Here is a 26,188-nt window from a genome sequence, read left to right on the forward strand (position 1 = left end):
GGATTAGTCAGATACAGGATGGATGTATTAGGAAACGAAAACAATGGCGGTGCTGCGTGACGTAAGATTCCACACGTCTTCTTCATCCCGTCCTGGATCCGAGACATTTGACCGAGTGGCTTCATCAAGTAAAGCAACAAAACTTTACTCCCGGAAAAAGCAGCGAATTGTGCAGTGAGCATTTTACAGAAGATTGCGGATTTGTGGAGGACTCGGATGAAAAAATCACTGGGAAGAAGCAAGACATGAGGCAGAAACGACAACTGAAGCCACATGCGATCCCAACTTTGTTTCACCACAAAACGCCGACAGCACGACAGCACACCGTGTCACGCATCAAACAGATGGAAGATAAGCAGGTCAATACAGTATATATATATATATATATATATATATATATATATATATATATTTTTTTTTTTTTAAATAAACAGGCAATAAACTTGTCACTACTTTATTTTGACTCCTTTTCTAATCTTGCATTGTCATAATTTTTGTGGAGAAATGCAAACAAATTGACCGAGACCATAATACGCTACACCATAATATTATACTATAGTCGAGTACGGCATGCACTTGTGCACCTCCACTGTGCTCGCGGAAAATGACATCACGCACGATGGAGTTATGGCGGCCTCCCTGACAAAAAAACAGTCCCGTCTATTTTCATTACTTCAGTGGTTATATCGTTAAGAATAAATTCAACATGCAGCTTTTTTTATTTTTATAAAGGACAGACATAAAGACTGACTTTTAGCTCCATTTGTTTATTTGCGAGCTATTTCCTTTAAGACCTTTCCAGATTTGCTCAGGTATCTCAAGAGAAACAACATTTCTTATTTGCTGATTATAACATCATAACTTGGGATCAGGAGAAAACAAAAATGAATGAATTATCATGGGAAAACAGAACAAGAAAGACATGAAAATCCTTCCATCACCTGTATTTTCTGTATTGACTGGAAACTGTGTTTTTATTTTATTTTTGTGGAGATAAGCGTCTGATAGACAGGTTTGATGATGACGTGCAGGTGCAGCCAGCCGCTCACCAAATACTCAGAAGTGCTCACTTGTAGGTCGTCGTCAGTCAGGAAGTCCCCATTCTCTTCTGTGCTTTGGTAGAAGTTGTAGACACGGCGCACCACCAGCAGGCCCTGCTCCCGCACACACACGATCACCGTCTTCTGGAAGATAACACCTGCAAAATCGGGGCTGGAGGAGGCAGGTGTGATTACAATACGTGGGTTACCGTCAGAGCGTGAGCGTGGTGAAAACAGTGCATTCCAAATCACATGTTTCTTGGAGTCATGCGCACTTGGGCCCAGCTGTGTGTGGAAAGTAGCTGTGCGATCGTCACGTGCTGGATTGTTAATGAGCCAAGTGCTGCCCCATGCTGGCGCTAAGTAGTTGCGTGGGATGAACAGGCTGCAGTTCATGTCGAAAAACTTGGCAAGCTGTAGTGGAGGTGCTGCATGGAACTGGTAGGCCATGTACAGGAGATCACGCACTGACTCGTAGTAGCGCAAGAGCACCAGCGACTCACGCTGCAAGCGGAACAGCTCCCGTGGTGGGATCATCGGGTAACGCACTGCACGCAACACATTTTCCACAGTCATGTTGTCTGGCTCGTTGTGCATCAGCCACATCTCGAGGGCCTTAAACAGCTCGAGCTCACTGTGCAGGACCAGATCAGAATGCTGCAGGAGCAACATCAGAAGCTGGGAGCTGACTGATGGCCACTGTGAGCTCCGCAACACTGACGTTACATTCCGCAACAGGAACTGCATGCAGCTGGCACGAAGGCTGGAGTCACCCTCAGCGGTCGCATACTCATACCAGCACACCACATGACCACTCAGAGAAGCGCTGGCCAGATTCTGGATCATGTATTCAGTCAGGCCATGCTGGAGAACTGAGACACCGTATTTGGTGGCCAGCTCATGCAAAGCGGTGGTTTCATCCAAGCGGAAATGCAGTTCACCACAGTACAAATACCTGCAGAGAAACAACACTGGGTTAAGACTCTGAAACAGGAATGCACCAATCACGCTTTTTCAGCTGTTAATATATAGAGGATATCAGGGGCGTAGCTAGGATTTTTCAAAGGCTGGGTCACACACTGACTGCACTGCAAAAAATGGCCTTTCAAAAATAAGAAATAAAAGATTAAAACAAAGCATATTTGCTTGAATCAGGTGAAAAAAATCTGCCAATGGAACTAGTCAAATTTGACTTGGTAAGATTTCTTAAGGAAGATGAAAAATCTAACCTGTTTTTAGATGAAATAATTCCAAAATAAGATTGGTGGACTTATTATGCGAGATCTGATTAACTCAGAATAATCCTTATAACAAGATCGTACTTCTTACATTTAGCCATTCTTTTTTTTAAAGATTTCTTTGGGGGCCTTTTCCACCTTTATTGGATAGGACAGTGTAGAGACAGGAAATGAGCAGGAGAGAGACATTGGGAAATGACCTCAGGTCAGAATCGAACCCAGGTCCCTGGATTTATGGTATGGCGCCTTATCCACCTGAGCCACGACAATGTATTTTAGGGCATTCAAAGATTTCAGTAAAGTTCAGTTATTCCCAAAACAAGCATACGGTACTTTTTTTTTTCTTGAAACAAGATGAACCGCATTTGACAAATGTCCAAAATGTACTTACTTGTTTAAAAAAAAAAAACTTGTTTGATTTTCAAAGGTGCTCCAAATAAGACTTTTTCAAGACATTTTGTCTATACAAGATTTTCAAGATGGACTGTCTAAAAACTAGCCTTTCTAGCTAAATGAGGTTTTGCTTGTTGGGCAATTATGTCTTATAATAAGGGTGGCTAGATGTTTTGACTTGAAAATAGACAAATAAACTTCCTAAGATTTTTATTTTTTGCAGTGTGGCAGTCGAAAGAAGGAGGACAGTTTCACTTGTTGTGACATGGCGAATTATTAACACAAGAGGAAGTACTCGTAATCCGAGGCGAGGTGGCCAAGTGGTTAGAGCGCTTGACCGCTAAGCGAATGGTCCCCAGTTCGAGCCTCGTCTCGGACGGTGATCTGGGGCTCGCCTCCTGTCCACCCAGCAGTGAATGGGGACCTGGTGGAAACACTGGGGAAGTTAACGGCGGCGAGGAAAGGAACTGGCCACCCTACCTCACTATGCCGATGGCCCAGGACAAGTGTGCTCTCTAACAGGCACTCCCCCAATGTACGAAAACGTATATGGGACTCTCTTTGCTTACTCGTAATCCGCAACTACTGCAGTTACACTGGCAGCTTGACCACTTTGTGTAAGATTGAATTTATTAAACTGAAAGGTGAAATGTTGTTCAAAATTGCGGTTAAAATAAAGATGGTGAAAATGAGTACAGTACCTCTCAAAAGTGCTCTTAAAACTATGGATGGTGTAGAAAGGAGGACGTCCTGTATCTTCTAACATGAAACATTTCCATAACACGTCCGTGTGAGATAGCTGCAGCAGCCTTTTGCAGGTACTCGACAAGCTATGGAACGCTGCCGAGAGCAGTAGGTGCTTCATAATCTTCAAGATTATTTCATCTGGCAAATCAAGAATGCCTACATTGACCAAACAGAATGGTTGAGCTTACTGACCGTATGTTTTGGGCTAATTCTATCAAACCAAACAACAGCGACCATGGCATAAACAAACCAAGCTCATTCACCAGCAGCTGCCGCTTGGGCCGGTGTTTCTTGGTCTGCCGAAGGCGATGATGCATTTTGTTTTGAGTCTGTTTTATCATAAAAAAATTGGCTTAGTACTAGAATAGAACTAGGAAAAATATGTAACAAAAAATAATTACAATTGCTAGTTTTAGGTAGCTAAGAAACCGGCTCTTCCATTATTGCTGTTTCTTCCACGTTTTCTTGATGTTGTGTTCTAGAAACGGCACTAAAACTTAGCTTCAAAGCAATAAAATGCAATTTTGATGGAAAAAAATAGAAAAGAAAGATAGTCTCTTCACTTCGAAAGAAGGAGGAAAGTTTCGCTTGTTTTGACATGGCGAATTAACAACACAAGAGGAAATACTTGTAATTTGCAACTCAAAAGACTGCAGCTACACTGGCAGCTTGGCCATGCTTTCCAGTGCGATTGTGTTGCGCTTGAGCAGAACTGGGTTTTCACACCCAAACCACAGGAAGTCCATACATGGTTATAGAAACCCCAATGAGGTTGAGGTGACAATCTAGTTTTAAGAAAAATGTTTAAAAAATTACAGTGGGTGCTTTTCTAATATTCTTATGTGGCTATTGAAAAAATGTATGGTCCGACCAAAGGGGGATCACGGGCACCCCAGGACCCCCCAGCTACGCCCCTGCATATTACACAGTGGCGCCAAGATATGAAGTTTATCTTCGAGTAGTGAATGTATATATCACGAGTGAGCAAAGTTCTTTATATTATATGGACACATCCACAAAAAAAAATGCAAGTTAATCAAAAGAATTTAAATTTTAAACCGGTTCACCATTTTGAGAACACGCGTCTGGTCAGCGGGAAAACACTGGGAGTGACATCATCGGAGTGAAATATTGGGAAATGTTATGCATACAGGACACTTTATCCATGGAATAAAAACGTGTTCTATTCCCTTCTAGCGGGTTTCATTAATTTGGTTTGATAGCATGCAGTATTGTTAGCATATCACTTATCCTACGTGTATTATGTCACTCTACCTAATGGAGAATGAGCATTGAATATGGTTTACAATATTGCATGGTTGTCAAGACAACATGATGTTACACATTGGAGCTGATGTGAATATCCAATGAGAAACTTTTCTGCTGCACATGTGCACAACCATTTCTTTGTTCGGTGGGAAACAGAAAGACGCGTTGAACACCCAAAAGGCTACCAAAACTTCATTATATATTCTTCATGCATATTTACAGTGGGGCAAAAAAGTATTTAGTCAGTCACCAATTGTGCAAGTTCTCCCACTTAAAAAGATGAGAGAGGCCTGTAATTTTCATCATAGGTACACTTCAACTATGAGAGACAGAATGAGAAAAAAAAAATCCAGAAAATCACATTGTCTGATTTTTAAAGAATTTATTTGCAAATTATGGTGGAAAATAAGTATTTGGTCAATAACAAAAGTTCATCTCAATACTTTGTTATATACCCTTTGTAGGCAATGACAGAGGTCAAACGTTTTCTGTAAGTCTTCACAAGGTTTTCACACACTGTTGCTGGTATTTTGGCCCATTCCTCCATGCAGATCTCCTCTAGAGCAGTGATGTTTTGGGGCTGTCGCTGGGCAACACGGACTTTCAACTCCCTCCAAAGATTTTCTATGGGGTTGAGATCTGGAGACTGGCTAGGCCACTCCAGGACCTTGAAATGCTTCTTACGAAGCCACTCCTTCATTGCCCGGGCGGTGTGTTTAGGATCATTGTCATGCTGAAAGACCCAGCCACGTTTCATCTTCAGTGCCCTTGCTGATGGAAGGAGGTTTTCACTCAAAATCTCACGATACATGGCCCCATTCATTCTTTCCTTTACACGCATCAGTCGTCCTGGTCCCTTTGCAGAAAAACAGCCCCAAAGCATGATGTTTCCACCCCCATGCTTCACAGTAGGTATGGTGTTCTTTGGATGCAACTCAGCATTCTTTCTCCTCCAAACATGACAAGTTGAGTTTTTACCAAAAAGTTCTATTTTGGTTTCATCTGACCATATGACATTCTCCCAATCCTCTTCTGGATCATCCAAATGCTCTCTAGCAAACTTCAGACGGGCCTGGACATGTACTGGCTTAAGCAGGGGGACACATCTGGCACTGCAGGATTTGAGTCCCTGGTGGCGTAGTGTGTTACTGATGGTAGCCTTTGTTACTTTGGTCCCAGCTCTCTGCAGGTCATTCACTAGGTCCCCCCGTGTGGTTCTGGGATTTTTGCTCAACGTTCTTGTGATCATTTTGACCCCACGGGGTGAGATCTTGCGTGGAGCCCCAGATTGAGGGAGATTATCAGTGGTCTTGTATGTCTTCCATTTTCTAATAATTGCTCCCACAGTTGATTTCTTCACACCAAGCTGCTTACCTATTGCAGATTCAGTCTTCCCAGCCTGGTGCAGGTCTACAATTTTGGTTCTGGTGTCCTTTGACAGCTCTTTGGTCTTGGCCATAGTGGAGTTTGGAGTATGACTGTTTGAGGTTGTGGACAGGTGTCTTTTATACTGATAACGAGTTCAAACAGGTGCCATTAATACAGGTAACGAGTGGAGGACAGAGGAGCCTCTTAAAGAAGTTGTTACAGGTCTGTGAGAGCCAGAAATCTTGCTTGTTTGTAGGTGACCAAATACTTATTTTACCGAGGAATTTACCAATTAATTCATTAAAAATCCTACAATGTGATTTCCTGGATTCTTTCCCCCCATTCTGTCTCTCATAGTTGAAGTGTACCTATGATGAAAATTACACGCCTCTCTCATCTTTTTAAGTGGGAGAACTTGCACAATTGGTGGCTGACTAAATACTTTTTTGCCCCACTGTACAAGAGAAAAACATACCAATGGACATCGAAAAACTGGAAAAGAGACACATCGGAGACGTAAAACTTCTGTGCTAGCGAGTGACTGTGACAATTTGTAAACAAGCATGGCCACCAGGTTTGCTTCATGAAAAATACTGTAGTGAGCGTGCAAGAAGAGTCTGGAGACAGAAATCTTAGTTTCTCGGTCGTTAGCTTGTGCTACTTGCTCTTGAGAGCACTGACTTGACTGCTTTATTAGCATTCACTAACCCTACTGATGAACGCTACGCCGGCTGGAAGGTGACTTCACTGCTGCGCTAATGGCGCCAAGTCATGGGTAAGCTAGCATTGGCCTTCAAGAATGCTGATAAGAAGAAAGTGTGTATGTATAATAATAATAATAATAATAATAATAATAATAATAATAATAATAATATTATTATTATTGGCTGGGTTTTTTTCGTGGTCTATCAGATATATTCCATTCAGCTACTCGTCTTCGACTCGTTCAGTATCATGCTCGCTGAATGGAATATATCTGATAGACCACTCAACACCAGACAATATTATTTAAATATGTCACTCAGATCCGCGATGGATTTTGTATGAAAAATGTGAGTTTTTCAACACAAGAAGATAAACTTCATATCTTCAAGCCAACACATGATTTTCTTTTTATTATATCGACACATTCACAAACAAAAAGTCCCCAAATTTATCAAAACAATTAATTGATTTCCGCACAAGTGACAGATAGAGATTTATGTCTAGGTTTTGGTTCTCCATGTCCCGGATGGAGCTCGGATGAAAAACACAAGTGGCATATTTCCCAGTAAAACACTCGTTTCCATATAATACGAATATCAGAGCTGGGAGGAGCTGAACCGAGTCTGCCAGCTTCCATTGCTGTGCTTCACCATCACCACATCAAATGAATCGTAGAAGTCACTGGATCTTAGCGGAACTTACTATCATTTTTGTATGTTTTCGTATCTTGTTTTTTCAGCAAAGAGAGAAATATCTGACAGTTTTGGTGTTGGTCGGGACATTTAGCTCATCCCCACTGGGAACACTCTTGTTCGGGTGGGCTACAATCAAACTAAAATGTGTTGACGAAGAACAAAACTGATTAATTGAATAACTTTGTAATCAAACATAAACCTGATCACGGTTCTCCAGAAAATCTGAAGTCGCCAGCTAAAAAATAAAAAGTAGTAGGCGGCTCTAGAATTTCCAGCGGCAAAGCCAAAGGTACAGTAATGCTGGGGGGGCATGCCCCCCCCCCCCCGAAAATGTTGAAATTTATATGCCTTCTGGTGCATTCTCAGCTAATAAATTATGAACCATTTCCCTGTAAAATACTTGCAAAATATGTATGAAATTTCCCTCCAGATGTGTGTGTGCTTAGCTTTCTCAGTGACTCTCTGTAGTATGCTGCCTGGCTCTGTAACATAACTACATACGCTATGGCGTGGTCATGTGGTCCAGCTCAGCCAATCAGAGCGCAAGAATCGATCAACAAATAGGGCGTCACTTCGGGTCATGCTAGACCCAAATCAAAGACAAATTCATGGTGAAAGAATTGGATTTGCAGCAAATTATGGGCAATGGAGACTATACCAATCGCTTGAACATTGAAAGGCAAGTTTTTATTTTTTTCTGGGATCGAGTCACTGGCACAGACCATCTGTGTAGACGGACAAAACTGCCAGTCGCCAGCGCTTGTGGACATCTCTGTTTAACCTAATAAATCAGCTTTACTCATCCAGTTTGTTTTTTTGAATGAATACTGTATTTGTTTCAAAAAAACTGATTAACCCTTTTAATTCTTGAAGACCAAGAAGCAGTCCAAGTTTAGGATCCCTGGTTCGATCCTAAGTCTGTATAGAGTTTAACATGTTCTCCCAGTGTTTGTGTGGGTTTCCTCTGGGTTATCCTCAACCTTTTGCTCAGTGGATTGGCTACTCTAAATGACCCCTGGGTATTAACATGTGTGCAGCACGGTGGTGTAGTGGTTAGCACTGTCATCTCACAGCAAGAAGGTCCGGGTTCGAGCCCCATGGCCGGCGAGGGCCTTTCTGTGTGGAGTTTGCATGTCCTCCCCATTTATGCATGGGTTTCCTCCGGGTGCTCCGGTTTCCCCCACAGTCCAAAGACATGCAGGTTAGGTTAACTGGTGACTCTAAGTTGTCCATAGGTGTGAATGTGAGTGTGAATGGTTGAGAGAGGAAAATCTCTATAGTAATCCAGTTGAAGGCAATGGGAATCCACAACTGTAATGCTCCCTAGAAACTCTGATGGACGTCAGAGATGGACCTGAAGAAGATTAACATGTGTGTGTGTGTGTGTGTGTGTGTGTGCATGCTGATCTGTGATGAACCAAGGATATATTCTCACTTCGCACTTAAGGCCAATTTATGCTGACAACCCAGTCCTCGCAGATGGCGTTGCAGATGGCGTCTGCGAAGCCCCCCCCCTTCGCAGATGCTCTGCGCGCACCTCCCAAAAATTGTGACCACCGCAGACAGCCTCGCAGACAAGAGGGCTCTGATTGGTCCACTCTACATCTGCTGTACACGCACTTCCGCTTCCCTACTTTCCCGGTTTGTTTTGTTTTCACGACCGCCATTTTTAAAAACACGAGCGAAGATGGAGCAGCACGAAGAGCGGTTGATCGAGGAAGTGAGGAAGTACGTACATCTATATGACTCCAGTTCTAGTCATTATAAGTAACCGGAGGATAAACACTCCACTAACCACACCCACCAACTACTCCTAGCGATTTCGCGATTTCGCGCCCCCTTGCGTTGTAGCAGTGAATAACATCGCGCACGCCTATTACTCCCCGCTCAACGATAAATTACAACTGTCTGCGAAAAGCTGTCTGCGAAAGCCTTGTCGCAAGAGCATGCAGAGGCCTTTAGTGTTTCCAGAATAGGGTTCACATCCACCATGACCCTGACAAGGACAAAGAACTTTCTAGAGATGAATGAATGGATGATTGCCTCTTGCTGGATGAGGAGCTGCAATTATATGGTTGACCACTAGATGTTTGTATGGAAGTTAACACAATATTTGGTTGGAACTTCGGAATTTTGGCTCAATTCCCTGGACCAGCAGGAATGGCTGAAATACCCTTGAGCAAGCCACCTAACCCTGAACTGCTCCCCAGGTTGCTCTGGGTATGTTGTACGTCGCTCTGGATAAGAGCGTCTGCTAAATGCCTGTAATGTAATGTAATGGAACCATAAGAAAATGCAGTATTCAGATCTAACAAGCAAATGAACACTTAAATCTTGAGTTGTTGTTTTTTTACAAGAATCTACTGTTTGCATCATTTAAAGAACTTCATGGTTTCTTTCTTCTGTTGGTTTCAGGGATGCCAGATGTCCATTCTGGAGTTTAGCATCATACCTTCTTTAACACACATGTGATTTACCCTTCCATGACCAAAGATGGACACTCTTAATCAGGGTGCGATTTGTCAAAAAGCCAGAAGGGGGGATTTTTTTTTTTTTTATCATGAAACGTCACAAAATTAAGGTAACAATAGGCTAACAGCTCAATAACATCCGATGATATCAAATGAATAACACTAAATGAAAACAAACACTAAACCAGAGATAGTAAATTCATCTTCCTATCTCTCTGACTAAATACACGAACACTAACACACAACAAAGTTCGCATTGCTTGTCGCGTTGCTGTGATGTTTCTCTCCCTCCGGATTAAATGGACAGTGACTCGAAAATCACTAAAATACATGAATACTAAATGAACAGTTTGCTCTGATGGTGCAGTTCACATTGTGCGCAGCTTTCCGATTTAAACTGTTTTTTTTCTCATCCTTATACTTCCTGTTTCATGGACTGTAACGGATTTGCTTATTTAGTAATTATAATACAGAATTTACTTTGAAACTATAATCAGACATTCCAACGCCCCCCCTAAAAAAAAAAAATCGGCCGTGAAAAAGGCGGCATCCGCCAAAAGGCGCGCTGTTTGCATCCCTGCATAGAACGCAAAGATATAGAGTGCTCCGCGATGATGCTAAAAATAGTAACACTGCACGTGCGCGGCCATCTTGGAAGTCACTCGCTCCAGAGCGCGCATAGAGTACACATCATAGAGTACACATTCACCGATTCGTTTCCGCGTTAGAGGGCTTAGAAGCTTGGATTTTTTAAGAATTTAGACATCTGAAGTGATGGAGCACTACTGTGAAAGTTTGGATAAGCAGGCACGGGAGCGTTATGCTGAGAAGGTACGTTTCATTGGGAATGTAGATCCATACACTGTTAGTGAGAAGGAATGGAAAGCTGACCCCAGCTGGTTGCCGCATTTAACATACATAGATCTTGTGAACTATCTAGTGTTTCACCCAAGTCCATTTTGTGAACTAAAGGATTTCCAGAACTACAGGAGTATGGAAGCATACGATAGATTTGTGTCCGGTTGGGTCCACGATGTGTCGGTGTTTACTGCTGAAGACGGAGAGACAAAAGTGATCAGAGGGAAAGTGTTACACTCGCAGAGTCTATCCCAGCCTAGTCTACACCCCTGGATAATAGTTGACAAGAGACATGCTATTTTGTGTGCACATTGCAACTGCATTGCTGGACTTGGGGAATGTTGCTCCCATGTTGCTTCCCTGTTGTTTTATGTTGAAGCGGCCACGAGACTGAGGGAAAGAACGACGGTCACACTACAGCTGGCATACTGGATGCTACCGGTAACTATGAAATTAAAATAACTATTTTAGTAACTATTTTAGTAACTATGAAATTCAAGACAATATTAACCTACCTGTCACAAAGTGATCAGAACAAATCCGGATACAGTCAAGTTGTCCTAAATTTGATGGGTTAATGGCAGCCAGCCACTGTCGTCTCCTCCGCTCGCTTTTCTCCTGTGCTGCAATTCCCTGGTTAGTCACGACTTTAGGGAGTCTGTGGAAGCTTTTGCCACCCTTTTCCCCCCGGCTACTACAGCCAACAATGACGCACGTGTTCAGCATTGTCACCCCTTTTTGCTTCGCTGGACAACAACAATGCACTGACACAGCGCGCTTTGACTTCCAATATGGCCGCTGCTGGGTTCGCGCTGACCTCGAAGCACTCTATTGTTATTATCTACAATGTATCTATTTGCTGGGGACGTTCGTGAACATCAAAGCTGCCACTTCGGGTCATTTTGAAAGTGAGTGCAATGTAGACCATAGAAAACTGTGTCACAACATGCCTGTCATGTCAACTTTTTTTTGATTTGTTTGTTTTATTGACAGGGTTGTCCCCGAGGATTTTTTTTCAGCAGAGGTAAAAACCAGAGGGGGGGATGATCCCCACCATCCCCCCCAGCAAATCACACCCAGCTCTTAATCAATGTAAAACAGTAAACCTCTAATCTCAGTCAATAAAATTTCCCTTCACCTGATAAACTTCTCGAAAACAGCAATGCACTCTGGACTCTCTCTCAGCACCAGCGTGCTCCCACTCCTCTTCTCAAGCAGCTTCTGGAAGGTATGGCTCTGCAGAGACAGCATGAGCGTGTGGGCTTGAATCACCTTCACCTCATCCCCATCTGTGGTCTCCACACGCAGAGACACATCGCTGCTGTTCCCATGCAGCAGTAGAGCCTCCAGCTGTGCCTTTAAATGCTCAGAGTGACTGATCATGGAGACGCTGTTGTCCGCTTCTTCATCCAACCTCAACAGACCTGCATTGGATAGCAAGAGATACAGAGGGTCCGAATACCTGTTTTACATCTGTTATAGAAAAAGTAGCTTCAGTAATGTTAAGTAAATAAAGCAAGATAATGAAGAGCAGTATGAGTAATCCATGATATATGATGCATATGGGATGTACTAACCCCGTTTCCAGATAAGTATTTTGTAATAAAAACAAAGTTAGAATTTAATGCCTGAAACACACTCAAAAAAAGTTTTAACAGGGGCATTATTACCATTGTATTACATCACTTTTCCTTTTAATAACACTTTAATTGTATGGGATCTGAGGATACTACTTGTTGCAGTTTTGCAGTTGGAAATTTTGTCCGTTCTATCTTGATACAAGACTTCAGCTGCTCAACAGTCCGTGGTCGCCGTTGTCTGATTCTCCTCTTCATGATGCGCCATACATTCTCAATAGGAGACAGATCTGGACTGGCAGCAGGCCAGTCAAGCACACATACTCTTAGCCGAGCTTCCACTACTCTCTCACTACTCTTTTGTCTAGGATTAGACAAAAAGTATCACTTGTATTTAGAGTCTCCTTGCTCCAGCCAACCAGCAACCTGCTTTCTGTTTTAATCTGAAAAGGGCTCTCTTATGGAATATGCTGCTCAGATACAAACTTTTTTTCTCATCTCATCATCTCATCATCTCTAGCTGCTTTATCCTGTCCTACAGGGTCGGAGGCAAGCTGGAGCCTATCCCAGCTGACTACGGGCAAAAGGCGGGGTACACCCTGGACAAGTCGCCAGGTCATCACAGGGCTGACACATAGACACAGACAACCATTCACACTCACATTCACACCTACGCTCAATTTAGAGTCACCAGTTAACCTAACCTGCATGTCTTTGGACTGTGGGGGAAACCGGAGCACCCGGAGGAAACCCACACGGACATGGGGAGAACATGCAAACTCCACACAGAAAGGCCCTCGCCGGCTCGAACCCGGACCTTCTTGCTGTGAGGCGACAGCGCTAACCACTACACCACCATGCCGCCCCATGCCATTTTTATTTAAAAAAAATGTTAATGCCCTCGAATCAGAGGTGGGCGGCCCACCTGCCCCAGGCCTAGCCCTTGAGTGGGAGTTTGTGAAACTGTACTCATTTCCCAATATACACTGATTGATCACCTCCTGCCTCACACATCCACACCACTTTCTCTTTCTTGAGAGCACAGGTTTACCCGAAACATTCTCTTTCTTGAGAGCATAACTATTGTCTTCATCACTACTAGACAACTCCATCTCAGGACACTACTGACTCAACTCAGGACACTACTGACAGTCGAGGCATGAAACAAGCATTAATTATTTAAACAATTTGCATCAGGCTCCGTGTGCATACTCTGTGTGTGAAAATTTCACAAAGGAATTTTTCGCATTGCAAGTTCTTGTTATATCCAGTGTGTAAATGCCTTTAGGCTCAGAGCTATGGGTGAATTTACACTTTAAAGGCAGTGTAGGTAATGATTTTAGAAGCATTTTATACTATATTTCTTGAGATTCTCTTTACATCCTGAGAACAATTAATAAATCAATTGCGCTGACAATAAAAAGAAAAATCATTTGTGGCAGTCACAGGGCTGTAAAAAGACCATCCAGTCATTTCATTCAGTCCAGTGACCTACCTGCCTGTCTACCTCCCTACCTGTCTACCTGCACACACTCTGCTTGCGCACTCATTGCACATGACTGGAGGCTTCCTCAAGGCTCTGCAGACACATTGCAGACAAATTGCTAAAGTTAGCAAGCTAATCGACAGCTGTGAGTACTAACAATAGCCATGTTTGTTGTTTATGTTCATTATGATGATGTTCTTATATGTGAATGAGACATGAGGTAGTTGGATATGATAACGATGCCCTATGCTCCTCCCTCCAATCCTCCGTCTTACGGACTTGTCTTCCAGCAGTAGTCAGGCAGTGCGCGTTCATGTGTTTTGGACAGAGGCCTGAATGGAAGGGGAAGGATTTTTCAATTGAGTTCTCTCAAAATCTAGCTTACTCTTGCTGGTTTCTCCAAAAAAACAGCCTTTACCCTGCTTTTAAGCAACTGTGCAACATGTCTTTGAATATGCATAACTCTCCATTTGTAAATATTTAAAAGTGCTGACTGCAAAGTTGAATTCTGGGCAAACATTTTCTATTTCTCTTGCTTTTGGACTTTCGAGATGTTTCGAGATGCTTCGTGTTGATTTGAAGTTGGTCTGAGTTGAAATTTAGGAGCTGCACTGCTGCACACACCACGTGTCCTGTGTGTAATGTTTTGCCGTGATAAAAAGTGTCCCATATTTTACGATTCCAGAGATTGCCGAGCAAATGAGCAACAATATCACGTGACCACCGTGGGGCATGTTTAACATATTTTTAACCAAAACAAGTTGGCATGGGCAAACATGGCGGACTCGGCTCTCCCACCAGCGGAAAAGAAAAGGAAAATATGAAAGTGAATCAGCTACCTAGACATCGCGCCAGAAAAGTGATGGAAACCATAAGGTTGTCGTGAAGGGACAGATCGACTGCTGGAATTGACTGAAGAATGAAACAGGCATGAAATCTGATGAAGAATTTGCAGCGCTTGTCTTGGATTGGTGAGTCTGAGTATGGAGTTATACACCTAATGTTTTGATCTTGCAGAGAAAGAAACAGTAACACAAAAGCAGTAACAGAGGAAAGATATATTCGTATATATTTTGTTTCACGGATCTATTCACAAATGTCAACCACAAATTATATCCCTGCGACTCAGAGCTCTCCGAGGTCGATGCAGAGTCATGATGTTTTCTGCATGTCTCAATTTTGGTGTGACGCAGTTCCATAGTTATGCTAATTAGTTAAAGCTCCTCATGTTCAGCTGTTTCCGTAGGGCCATACTGTTTACCTCAAGAGGGAGGAAAATGGTCCCAAAATGGAGGAAAGCAACCCTCAGCACATCAAAATGATCACATCTCAAGATCTGCATGATATTGTTCTTGCAGGACAGAGGAAAATGACATGCACAGGAAAAAAATTTAAAATTTCAGTTGGCTTTACAGTCAACACCTTTAAATATCGTTTTGACATTGCCAATTCTGTATACAGCCCAGGGTGTCGACAAAAGTCATTTCATAAGTGGGAACCAGATCGCAATATTTGATAGAAAGGCATCCCATCCAGTGTGTATTCCCACTTTACTCCTGATCCTGGCTAGGATAAAGCTTTTACTGAAGATTAATTAATGAATGGGTATATGAATGAAAAAATGTGAGGTAGGTCATATATACAGCGTCCGCTGTCCAGGAGTCAAGCTTAATGCTGCTATTCAAAAACACCAGTACAAAACTAGAGATAGAGAATGTAAATAAGATTGTTAGCTAAGTTAGCTAGCCCACTAGTCAGTAACCTCACATTTGTGGCTACTACAAATACAAGCTAATTTACGAGTAGCTAGCATAACATTAATGATGAATTAACCCTCTCCAGGCCAATGGTGCAAAAATGCAACAATAAATATCCAGTATAACAGGTAGAATAAAGTCAACTTTACAGCTCAGTGTTGCAAAAAGGCAACATTAGTTCCACCTAGACCCACGAGATGTAACCCTTATCTGATTGCAAATGGCAGCTTCCATGCAGAACCAACTTCACTGAAAAATCTCAACATATTTGAGAGATGGTAACACTGAATGCAAATGTCTCAAATGTAACATACTATTGTGCTTGACAAAGAATATGAACTGTTTCCGGCATTCTCATCAGAGATAAATGACATTTGATCACATATTCCTGATCCATGTGCCATTGTAATTAGAAACATAGAAACAGTTGTTTATTATTTTACTAAAAGAAGTTGCATTTATTGTTGATACATGGTTTTCGAACTTGAACTGTTTTCGAATATTTGTGTTTATTTTGGATCACCAGTTGAAGGACCATCGTGTCTTACAGTGTGCTGCAAAAGTATTCATCCCCCTTTGTGTTTGTCCTGTTTTGTCGCATTCCGAGCTGGAATTGAAATGGATTTTTGGAGGGTTAGCATCATTTGATTTACACAATATGCCGACCACTTTAAAGGTGCACATTGTTTTTTTATTGTGACACAAACAATAATTAAGATGAAAAAACAGAAATCTGGAGTGTGCATAAGTATTCATCCCCTTTCGTATGAAACGCCTAAATAAGAGCTGCTCCAACCAATTCACTTCATAAGTCACATAATTAGTGGATTAAGATCCACCTGTGTGCAATCAAAGTGTCACATGATCTGTCACATGATGTCTGTATAAATCAACCTGTTCTGGAAGGACCCTGACTCTGCAACACGACTAAGCAAACAACAGGAAAACCAAGGAGCCTCCAAACAGGTCAGAGACAAAGTTGTGGAGAAGTATAGATCAGGGTTGGGTTATAAAAAATATCCCAAACTTTGAATATCCCACAGAGCTCCATTAAATCCATTATAGCAAAATGGAAAGAATATGGCACCACGACAAACCTGACAAGAGAAGGCCCCGCCCACCAAAACTCACAGACTGGGCAAGGAGGGCATTAATCAGAGATGCAACAAAGACACCAAAGATAACACTGAAGGAGCTGCAAAGATCCACAGCAGAGATGGGAGTATCTGTCCATAGGACCACTTTAAGCCGTACACTCCACAGAGCAGGGCTTTATGGAAGAGTGGCCAGAAAAAAAGCCATTGCTGGGGAAAACCCATTTGGAGTTTGCCCAGCAGCATGTGGCAGACTCCCCAAACACATGGAAGAAGATTCTCTGGTCAAATGAGACTAAAATTGATCTTTGTGGCCATCATGGGAAATGCCATGTGTGACGCAAACCCAGCACCCTGAGAACACCATTCCTACAGTGAAGCATGGTGGTGGCAGCATCATGCTGTGGGGATATTTTTCATCTGCAGGGACAGGAAAGCTGGTCAGGACTGAAGGGAAGATGGATGGCACTAAATACAGGGTAATTCTGGAGGAAAACCTGTTTGAGTCACTCAGAGGTTTGAGACTGGGACGAAGGTTCACATTCCAGCAAGACAATGATCCTAAACATACTGCTAAAGCTACACTGGAGTGGTTTAAAGGGAAACATTTAAATGTCTTGGAATGGCCGAATCAAAGCCCAGACCTCAATCCAATTGAGAATCTGTGGCATAACTTGAAGATTGCTGTACACCAACACAACCCATCTAACTTGAAGGAGTTGGAGCAGTTTTGCCTTGAGGAATGGGCAAAAATCCCAGTAGCCACATATGCTAAGCAAATAGAGACATACCCCAAGAGACTTGCAGCTGTAATTGCAGCAAAAGGTGGCTCTACAAAGTGTTGACTTTGGGGGTGTGAATACCTATGCACACTCCAGAGTTGTTGTTTTTTTCATCTTAATTATTGTTTGTGTCACAATAAAGAAACAATGTGCACCTTTAAAGTGGTCGGCATGTTGTGTAAATCAAATGGTGCTAATCCTCCAAACAGCCATTTTAATTCCAGCTTGTAATGTGACAAAACAGGACAAACACGAAGGGGGATGAATACTTTTGCAGGACACTGTGAGTCATTTAAGACTTAATGAATGTTCAGTGTCTCACATGCACAAGCTTTTTGATGTCTCATCTCATCTCATTATCTCTAGCTGCTTTATCCTTCTACAGGGTCACAGGCGAGCTGGAGCCTATCCCAGCTGACTACGGGCGAAAGGCGGGGTTCACCCTGGACAAGTCGCCAGGTCATCACAGGGCTGACACATAGACACAGACAACCATTCACACTCACATTCACACCTACGGTCAATTTAGAGTCACCAGTTAACCTAACCTGCATGTCTTTGGACTGTGGGGGAAACCGGAGCACCCGGAGGAAACCCATGCGGACACGGGGAGAACATGCAAACTCCACACAGAAAGGCCCTCGCCGGCCACGGGGCTCGAACCCGGACCTTCTTGCTGTGAGGCGACAGCGCTAACCACTACACCGTGCTGCCCGCTTTTTGATGTGCACATGCAAATTTACAACCCCGATTCCAAAAAAGTTAGGACAAAGTGCAAATTGTAAATAAAAACGGAATGCAATGATGTGGAAGTTTCAAAATTCCATATTTTATTCAGAATAGAACGTAGATGACATATCAAATGTTTAAACTGAGAAAATGTATCATTTAAAGAGAAAAATTAGGTGATTTTAAATTTCATGACAACAACACATCTCAAAAAAGTTGGGACAAGGCCATATTTACCACTGTGAGACATCCCCTTTTCTCTTTACAACAGTCTGTAAACGTCTGGGGACTGAGGAGACAAGTTGCTCAAGTTTAGGGATAGGAATGTTAACCCATTCTTGTCTAATGTAGGATTCTAGTTGCTCAACTGTCTTAGGTCTTTTTTGTCGTATCTTCCATTTTTATGATGCGCCAAATGTTTTCTATGGGTGAAAGATCTGGACTGCAGGCTGGCCAGTTCAGTACCCGGACCCTTCTTCTACGCAGCCATGATGCTGTAATTGATGCAGTATGTGGTTTGGCATTGTCATGTTGGAAAATGCAAGGTCTTCCCCGAAAGAGACGTCGTCTGGACGGGAGCATATGTTGCTCTAGAACCTGGATATACCTTTCAGCATTGATGGTGAAAATGTGTAATTGATGGTGATGTTCCAGATGTGTAAGCTGCCCATGCCACACACACTAATGCAACCCTATACCATCAGAGATGCAGGCTTCTGAACTGAGCGCTGATAACAACTTGGGTCGTCCTTCTCCTCTTTAGTCCGAATGACACGGCGTCCCTGATTTCCATAAAGAACTTCAAATTTTGATTCGTCTGACCACAGAACAGTTTTCCACTTTGCCACAGTCCATTTTAAATGAGCCTTGGCCCAGAGAAGACGTCTGCGCTTCTGGATCGTGTTTAGATACGGCTTCTTCTTTGAACTAGAGTTTTAGCTGGCAACGGCGGATGGCACGGTGAATTGTGTTCACAGATAATGTTCTCTGGAAATATTCCTGAGCCCATTTTGTGATTTCCAATACAGAAGCATGCCCGTATGTGATGCAGTGCCGTCTAAGGGCCCAAAGATCACGGGCACCCAGTATGGTTTTCCAGCCTTGACCCTTACGCACAGAGATTCTTCCAGATTCTCTGAATCTTTTGATGATATTATGCACTGTAGATGATGATATGTTCAAACTCTTTGCAATTTTACACTGTCGAACTCCTTTCTGATATTGCTCCACTATTTGTCGGTGCAGAATTAGGGGGATTGGTGATCCTCTTCCCATCTTTACTTCTGAGAGCCGCTGCCACTCCAAGATGCTCTTTTTATACCCAGTCATGTTAATGACCTATTGCCAATTGACCTAATGAGTTGCAATTTGGTCCTCCAGCTGTTCCTTTTTTGTACCTTTAACTTTTCCAGCCTCTTATTGCCCCTGTCCCAACTTTTTTGAGATGTGTTGCTGTCATGAAATTTCAAATGAGCCAATATTTGGCATGAAATTTCAAAATGTCTCACTTTCGACATTTGATATGTTGTCTATGTTCTATTGTGAATACAATATCAGTTTTTGAGATTTGTAAATTATTGCATTCCGTTTTTATTTACAATTTGTACTTTGTCCCAACTTTTTTGGAATCGGGGTTGTATTTTGTAGAACGAATCCTTCCTGCAAATCCTAATTGTTTTCCCTCCAAAGCTACAACCCCGGTTCCAAAAAAGTTGGGACAAAATACAAATTGTAAATAAAAACGGAATGCAATAATTTACAAATCTCAAAAACTGATATTGTATTCACAATAGAACATAGACAACATATCAAATGTTGAAAGTGAGACATTTTGAAATTTCATGCCAAATATTGGCTCATTTGAAATTTCATGACAGCAACACATCTCAAAAAAGTTGGGACAGGGGCAATAAGAGGCTGGAAAAGTTAAAGGTACAAAAAAGGAACAGCTGGAGGACCAAATTGCAACTCATTAGGTCAATTGGCAATAGGTCATTAACATGACTGGGTATAAAAAGAGCATCTTGGAGTGGCAGCGGCTCTCAGAAGTAACGATGGGAAGAGGATCACCAATCCCCCTAATTCTGCGCCGACAAATAGTGGAGCAATATCAGAAAGGAGTTCGACAGTGTAAAATCACAAAGAGTTTGAACATATCATCATCTACAGTGCATAATATCACCAAAAGATTCAGAGAATCTGGAAGAATCTCTGTGCGTAAGGGTCAAGGCCGGAAAACCATACTGGGTGCCCGTGATCTTCGGGCCCTTAGACAGCACTGCATCACATACAGGCATGCTTCTGTATTGGAAATCACAAAATGGGCTCAGGAATATTTCCAGAGAACATTATCTGTGAACACAATTCACCGTGCCATCCGCCATTACCAGCTAAAACTCTATAGTTCAAAGAAGAAGCCATATCTAAACATGATCCAGAAGTGCAGACGTCTTCTCTGGGCCAAGGCTCATTTAAAATGGACTGTGGCAAAGTGGAAAACTGTTCTGTGGTCAGACGAATCAAAATTTGAAGTTCTTTATGGAAATCAGGGACGCCGTGTCATTCGGACTAAAGAGGAGAAGGACGACCCAAGTTGTTATCAGCGCTCAGTTCAGAAGCCTGCATCTCTGATGGTATGGGGTTGCATTAGTGCGTGTGGCATGGGCAGCTTACACATCTGGAAAGACACCATCAGTGCTGAAAGGTATATCCAGGTTCTAGAGCAACATATGCTCCCATCCAGACGACGTCTCTTTCAGGGAAGACCTTGCATTTTCCAACATGACAATGCCAAACCACATACTGCATCAATTACAGCATCATGGCTGCGTAGAAGAAGGGTCCGGGTACTGAACTGGCCAGCCTGCAGTCCAGATCTTTCACCCATAGAAAACATTTGGCGCATCATAAAACGGAAGATACAACAAAAAAGACCTAAGACAGTTGAGCAACTAGAATCCTACATTAGACAAGAATGTGTTAACATTCCTATCCCTAAACTTGAGCAACTTGTCTCCTCAGTCCCCAGACGTTTACAGACTGTTGTAAAGAGAAAAGGGGATGTCTCACAGTGGGAAACATGGCCTTGTCCCAACTTTTTTGAGATGTGTTGTTGTCATGAAATTTAAAATCACCTAATTTTTCTCTTTAAATGATACATTTTCTCAGTTTAAACATTTGATATGTCATCTATGTTCTATTCTGAATAAAATATGGAATTTTGAAACTTCCACATCATTGCATTCTGTTTTTATTTACAATTTGTACTTTGTCCCAACTTTTTTGGAATCGGGGTTGTACAAGCGTAAGGAGAAGTTGCTCTTGCACTTCCATTTCTAAATAAAGCCAAGCAGGTTTGAGTGAACACCCTTCAGGCTGATGAGATGGATTTCTCTGTGTTGTGCATGAAGTTTCAGAGTTGTGCACTGGGGCGTGTTAATAGAAATTGGCTCTGGCTGTGGTGTGTGTGATACCACACCCATGTGAACAAACTTACATGTGCCCTAGTTACCATTTGCCTGTTATAAATACCCACATGATCATGACCTATAAAGTGAATCATAAACTAATCAGTTGCACCAGAAGGCAAACAGGAATTAAATAAATGTCCATTGCACTCGTCACAAAAAGTTTATTCAAACAATTTAAAAAATTCTATAACTCCCTATATTTCTATAAAACTGAAAGGAGTAAATTCTGCACTTCAATATCTTTGGCACGCACACATATACACAGCATATTACACATAATAAGAGTCAGGGGTTTTCTTTTCTTTTCTTTTTTTTGCACCATACAGTGGTGCTTGAAAGTTTGTGAACCCTTTAGAATTTTCTATATTTCTGCATGAATATGACCTAAAACATCATCAGATTTTCACACAAGTCCTAAAAGTAGATAAAGAGAACCCAATTAAACAAATGAAGCAAAAATATTATACTTGGTCATTTATTTATTGAGGAAAATGATCCAATATTACATATCTGTGAGTGGCAAAAGTACGTGAACCTCTAGGATTAGCAGTTAATTTGAAGGTGAAATTAGAGTCCGGTGTTTTCAATTAATGGGATGACAATCAGGTGTGAGTGGGCACCCTGTTTTATTTAAAGAACAGGGATCTATCAAAGTCTGATATTCACACCATATGTTTGTGGAAGTGTATCATGGCACAAACAAAGGAGATTTCTGAGGACCTCAGAAAAAGTTTTGTTGATGCTCATCAGGCTCGAAAAGGTTACAAAACCATCTCTAAAGAGTTTGGACTCCACCAATCCACAGTCAGACAGATTGTGTACAAATGGAAGAAATTCAAGACCATGGTTACCCTCCCCAGGAGTGGTCAACCAACAAAAATCACTCCAAGAGCAAGGCGTGTAATAGTCGGCGAGGTCACAAAGGACCCCAGGGTAACTTCTAAGCAACTGAAGGCCTCTCTCACATTGGCTAATGTTAATGTTCATGAGTCCACCATCAGGAGAACACTGAACAACAATGGTGTGCATGGCAGGGTTGCAAGGAGAAAGCCACTGCTCTCCAAAAAGAACATTGCTGCTCGTCTGCAGTTTGCTAAAGATCACGTGGACAAGCCAGAAGGCTATTGGAAAAATGTTTTGTGGATGGATGAGACCAAAATAGAACTTTTTGGTTTAAATGAGAAGCGTCCTGTTTGGAGAAAGGAAAACACTGCATTCCAGCATAAGAACCTTATCCCATCTGTGAAACATGGTGGTGGTAGTATCATGGTTTGGGCCTGTTTTGCTGCATCTGGGCCAGGACAGCTTGCCATCATCAATGGAACAATGAATTCTGAATTATGCCAGCGAATTCTAAAGGAAAATGTCAGGACATCTGTCCATGAACTGAAGAGAAGGTGGGTCATGCAGCAAGACAACGACCCTAAGCACACAAGTCATTCTACCAAAGAATGGTTAAAGAAGAATAAAGTTAATGTTTTGGAATGGCCAAGTCAAAGTCCTGACCTTAATCCAATGGAAATGTTGTGGAAGGACCTGAAGCGAGCAGTTCATGTGAGGAAACCCACCAACATCCCAGAGTTGAAGCTGTTCTGTATGGAGGAACGGGCTAAAATTCCTCCAAGCCGGTGTGCAGGACTGATCAACAGTTACCGGAAATGTTTAGTTGCAGTTATTGCTGCACAAGGGCGTCACACCAGATACTGAAAGCAAAGGTTCACATACTTTTGCCACTCACAGATATGTAATATTGGATCATTTTCCTCAATAAATAAATGACCAAGTATAATATTTGTGTCTCATTTGTTTAATTGGGTTCTCTTTATCTACTTTTAGGACTTGTGTGAAAATCGCATGATGTTTTAGGTCATATTTATGCAGAAATATATAAAATTCTAAACAGTTCACAAACTTTCAAGCACCACTGTAGCTCCAAGTGTAATGTGGTTTGCATGTAAAGGGAGCATATAGCTACCAGTTTAGCATTGTGCAGGTTTTTCATACTTAAAAGAAGAATCCAGTCTCAACAACTTCATTCACTGGATCTGATTAATCGCACACTCTGACTGGCTACTCTACTACTAGGATATCAGCTCACATACCGTGAGTAGAGAAAAACAAAATGGTGGCGCGTGTTACACTTTATTATCAAGTATTTAAAAGAAACAGAAATAGCTAAATAAAAGAATATAGTCTCTCCCTCCCCCCAGTATCTCCTGTTCCACACTCCAGCCCAGTCTGTGGTGGTAATGCACCTTTAAGTTGGTTTATCAACCGCCAAAAAAAGAAGAAAAGATAATGGCGGACCATGTTACTGAACCAAGGATGAAATAAAAACTACTAGAAAACCCCCAAAAATAAAAAAAAAACAAAATATGAAATGAAAGTATTTGATGGTAAGAACATATCTTGTTTGATTTTTCAAGAATTGTTATTGTATCATTTTTTCACAAATTGCTCCTGTCATTTCACCGGTTTGTTTACATTCTAAGCAGAAATTGGAATGTAAAATTGGACATTTTGTATCAAGTTTTCATTGATCAAATTTGCAAAAAATAAAAATAAAAATGCAAAATCCAGTGAATGTGGATAGAATAAAACAGTTATTCCACTCAATCTCGTCGTACATGGAATATAGACAACTTGGTGCTACGCACCTCGTCACCTATCGGCTCATGTACGACTCGATTTCGTGGAATAACTGTTAATTATAATTAACTCATGGTCTTCAGTGTTGTCCGAGACTTGCTTTGTAATGAAATCCTTAGGTGACTTTTTAAAATTTTATTAATTTTATTAATTGATCTTTTAATGCTCTTAATTTTATTGATCTTTTAAATTCATTTTTATTTTATTAATTTTACAACTTATATTAATTTACTTTCATTAGTTTTTAATTAATTTTATTTTAAATTCTTTCACTGATTATTGTCACTTCAGTTAAAAGTTTCCTCCATTACCCACAATGCCATTCAACTACCTGCTGACGCTGGCGCTTAATCTCTAGCTAGGGAGTTCAATGCAGCGGCGCTTTAGTCTTTTACTCTGTCCAGGTCTCTCACTTGCTCATCTGTTCACTCGGCTCAAACAGTTCAGCTTAAAAAAAACCTGTCACCTTTCATGCTAACACCACCAGCAATCCCATCACACTTGTCATCTCGTAAATCGCCAAAGTGGCCGAGTTGAATCTCTGCCGTAACTGTTGCAAGACATTCTGGGATTTTGAGTCAGCATTTGCACCAACATCTTCACTACCTTTATAGTGTCTTTCTCATAAATAACAGTTTTAATAAATAATGTGCAACACTGGTCGAACATTAAGAAATCAAAAGCTCTAAAGGAATCGAAAGGAATAAAATGTGCAAAGAGAGAAAAAAGGAAGAAGTGTTAGAAGAATGGAAAAAATTAAAATCTATTCAAATCCCTGTAGAGCTCTGACTTCTCCATGATCCTTTTCAGAGCTCCTTACTAAAGACTCTCTCTGCATCTCAGCCAAGTCTGGCACCTCTTTCAACGTTTCTTTGATTGAGGAAATGCCAAACAGGAACTAGTATGATCCTCTTACCTTCACACAGTGGCCTGATGTCGTGACACATGGCCATCAGCAGGAACAACAGATAGATGTGTGAACCGAATCCAGGTCCAAGCACATACATTATTCCTCTGTCTTTCATGTAATCTCTTACTTCTTTCATACAAACTCGTTGTTGTTGATGTTGATGTTGTTGCCCTGGTTGGAGGTGTGCTGGTCACTAAACAGCACTCTCACGATTCGATGCTCTGGATTAAATGGGCACCAGTCCAGTGTTTGAGCCTCCGTTAATGAACAGATCTGAAAATTACTGACAGTTACCATAGTGACAGCCCTGATCTGGACTTCTCTGCCGTCGGCATTGTACAATATCGATCAGTCGAGGCAGCAGCTGTGGAAAGGAAGTAGCATTAGAGGTCACTGTGTGCATATGTGTGTGTGTGTGTGTGTGTGTGTGTGTGTGTGTGTGTGTGTGTAAGCACAAGAGAACATCAAATTGGCACCAACAGTCAAATGGATCACCACTTATTTCAAAATGATCTACAGAAAACTGCATAAAGGACCATCTCCGGTTGTGTTTACATTTATACTACTACACACACACACACACACACACACACACACACACTACAAGATAAGAGAATTTAGAGATTAGATTAGATTAGATTAGATTAGATTAGATTAGATTAGATTAGATTAGATTAGATTAGATTAGATAAAACTTTATTGATCCCTTTGGGAGGGTTCCCTCAGGGAAATTAAGATTCCAGCAGCATCATTACAGATAAACAGAGAAAAGAAATAGAGAAAACTTCTAGATAAATTAAAATAAATTAAGTATTTACATATACAAATATAAAAGAACAAGATATGGGGAAGAGAGGAAGGGGGAAAGGGGAGGAGAAGTGGGGTTAGGGTAAGTGTGTGTGGGGGGGGAAGCAGGAAAGATATTGCACTTTATATTGCACTTTATATTG

At 41.6% G+C, this 26,188-nt stretch overlaps 1 protein-coding gene across 1 annotated transcript; it reads right to left on the bottom strand.

The window, feature by feature from the left end:
- Window positions 1–940: 940 nt before the first annotated feature.
- Window positions 941–25,311, bottom strand: btbd17a (BTB (POZ) domain containing 17a). The gene is made up of 3 exons (XM_060939089.1): window positions 25,245–25,311; window positions 11,923–12,208; window positions 941–1,995 (listed from the first exon to the last, which is right to left on the bottom strand). The coding sequence occupies exons 1-3, from the start codon at window positions 25,279–25,281 to the stop codon at window positions 975–977; spliced, it is 1,344 nt and encodes a 447-aa protein (XP_060795072.1). The 5' UTR covers window positions 25,282–25,311; the 3' UTR covers window positions 941–974.
- Window positions 25,312–26,188: the final 877 nt, after the last annotated feature.

This window comes from Neoarius graeffei, chromosome 14 (assembly GCF_027579695.1).
Source record: "Neoarius graeffei isolate fNeoGra1 chromosome 14, fNeoGra1.pri, whole genome shotgun sequence".
NCBI classification, from domain to species: Eukaryota; Metazoa; Chordata; class Actinopteri; order Siluriformes; family Ariidae; genus Neoarius; species Neoarius graeffei.